A 2199-nucleotide genomic window follows, 5' to 3' on the forward strand; every position below is an offset into this window, starting at 1 on the left:
TCTCATTCTTATATTTTGAATTGTCGCGACCATTTTTGTAGAATTTACGTTTCAAATCGTCAAACTCTTCCTCCAAATGGCTTACCAGGTCCTCTTGATCCTCAAGTCGAAGCCTTATCAATTCGCATTCTTTTCTATGCCTATCATGGTCATGCTTTCTTTCTGAATAATTGTCAAGCAAATCTTCAATGTCAACTGAAAGTGAATCAAGACGGCTCAAGTCTAAACCGTTTGTATTAGGAGTTGCAGATGGGTTAGACTCGGTACTTGTAGTTGAACTGGGAACAACTGTCGATGAGACATGTTCTGTACTTGCAGTCGTACTGGGAACAACTGGATTGGCGATAGTGACTGAACAAACAAGCAGAATTGATGACAATGCAGCGATTGGTAGTTTCATTTTACTGGTTTGATCGAGTTGCAGATGATTGTCATTCAACAGGTCGGGTCTAAATTGTATTTATATCAGATGAGTGAATAGTATTAAAAGCATACTTTTTGGATGGCCGTTCCAAAGAATCAGGTTTATTGTCAGGGTCGATGTTGATTTACTATCAATGTCAAAGCGATTCAAAAGGGATATCCCTTTATATGGCGATCAACAGTTTTTACTGAACCGCTACTTGATTATACATTTGAACATCATACGACTGATAATTGATTATATAGTTTCCTACCCTTATTCACTCTGAAAAGGGTCAGTGAACCACAGCCTAAGAAATCAATGCATGCCATGTAAACCTGTATGTAACTGAGCTGACATTCAGTTATTAGTTGTTCATCAATGTGTTGTGATATTGTATGGTTTACAATCACAATTGATTGACATGATTCAAACATGTGGTTTGGTGATACTTTACATTCAACTTGACACGATCAATCATCGCTGCACATTGTCCAGTAATTCAATCAATCAACTGAATCAATACAATACAGTTCATGTTGCAATCACAATGTCACATCATGATCAATGACTTGCAACTGTTGTGTTGACATTGCATGTTGTGTGCTATTATATCAACATCGATTGTCACTATATAGTTGTATCAACCATACATCATGATCATATGTCATGGTTGACTCGTATACTGGATTGATACACTCATTGTATTGCATTTTATTTATTACAAGTTGAATCAGTAATGCGGTTGTAGAATGACAGTCGATTAGATTAGAACCAGTTCGGATTAGCACTCGAATCAATAACTCGCGATCTTCATTTTAATGCCGACTTAAGAACGATCGGCCTTCCATGTAAGACTGGATGAAGCTGTGTGTTGACTGGGTGGAACACTGGATGATGTTTGAGTAGGATGAACTATAGATGGACTCATCGATGACGATTCGGTAACATCAGGATCTTCCAAGACCTTGGGGAAATTTTGAGGGTTGCGCACTACATCTTGATACGATGGAGGTTGATCACCTGGGCCCTCTTGAGTCACTCTATAGAATCTAGGTTTCTTCATTACAACTTCATATGATGGTGGTGGACCATGAGGTCGTGATGATGAACCTTGCGTTCCACTAGTAGAGGCACCCTCGGAATCTGTTGAAGTCTGCGTTCCACTAGTAGAGACACCCTCAGAGTCTGTTGATGAACTCGGTATGCCAGGGTAAAATTGACTAAAACAATCCAGAAAGTCCCGATTTGTTAAAAGGGTTATGATTTGCCCACTACTAACCCGTCCAAGACTGAAGCTGAAACCACCAAAAAATTTTCTTGCAAGTTTTCGTTCGGCTAAACGCAATTTCTTGCATTCAGCATAATATTCTCTATTGCATACTATCTGCTGGTTTTGAAGATTTGCAAGAACACTATTCTCATTTTGAAGGAGAGATTGAGTTTCTGTATAGTCTGGACCACCATCACTTGGCGTAGTTACAGGCGACATTAACTCGATTCTTTCACGCAGATTTTTTACCACTGTTTTTTGATCAACAATTTCTGTTAATATCAACTTGCATTTTTCACGTATTAGCTCGACATCATATTTCGCTTTTGCGTATTTTTTGACTGCCTTTTTTCTTCTTTTTGAATAATCACCACAATTAACCGAGTTTACATTTAAATCAAGAAATGTCGAAGTGCCGGGATAAATAGTTGCAGAACTAGACTCGAAGTTTGCAGTCCTACTGGGAACAACTGGAGTAGCTGTAGTGACTGAACAAGCAATCAGTATTGATGACAATATAGCA

At 38.6% G+C, this 2199-nt stretch overlaps 1 protein-coding gene across 1 annotated transcript; it reads right to left on the reverse strand.

The window, feature by feature from the left end:
* Positions 1-1232: 1232 nt before the first annotated feature.
* BATDEDRAFT_28805 (uncharacterized protein) lies at positions 1233-2164 on the reverse strand (the record flags this gene model as incomplete). The annotated part of the gene is made up of 1 exon (XM_006683191.1): positions 1233-2164. A coding segment is annotated over one exon (930 nt), but the record flags the coding sequence as incomplete, so codon positions are not given.
* Between the last annotated feature and the right edge of the window lie 35 nt (positions 2165-2199).

The sequence above is a fragment of the Batrachochytrium dendrobatidis genome (genome assembly GCF_000203795.2).
Source record: "Batrachochytrium dendrobatidis JAM81 unplaced genomic scaffold BATDEscaffold_42, whole genome shotgun sequence".
Classification (NCBI taxonomy): Eukaryota; Fungi; Chytridiomycota; class Chytridiomycetes; order Rhizophydiales; genus Batrachochytrium; species Batrachochytrium dendrobatidis.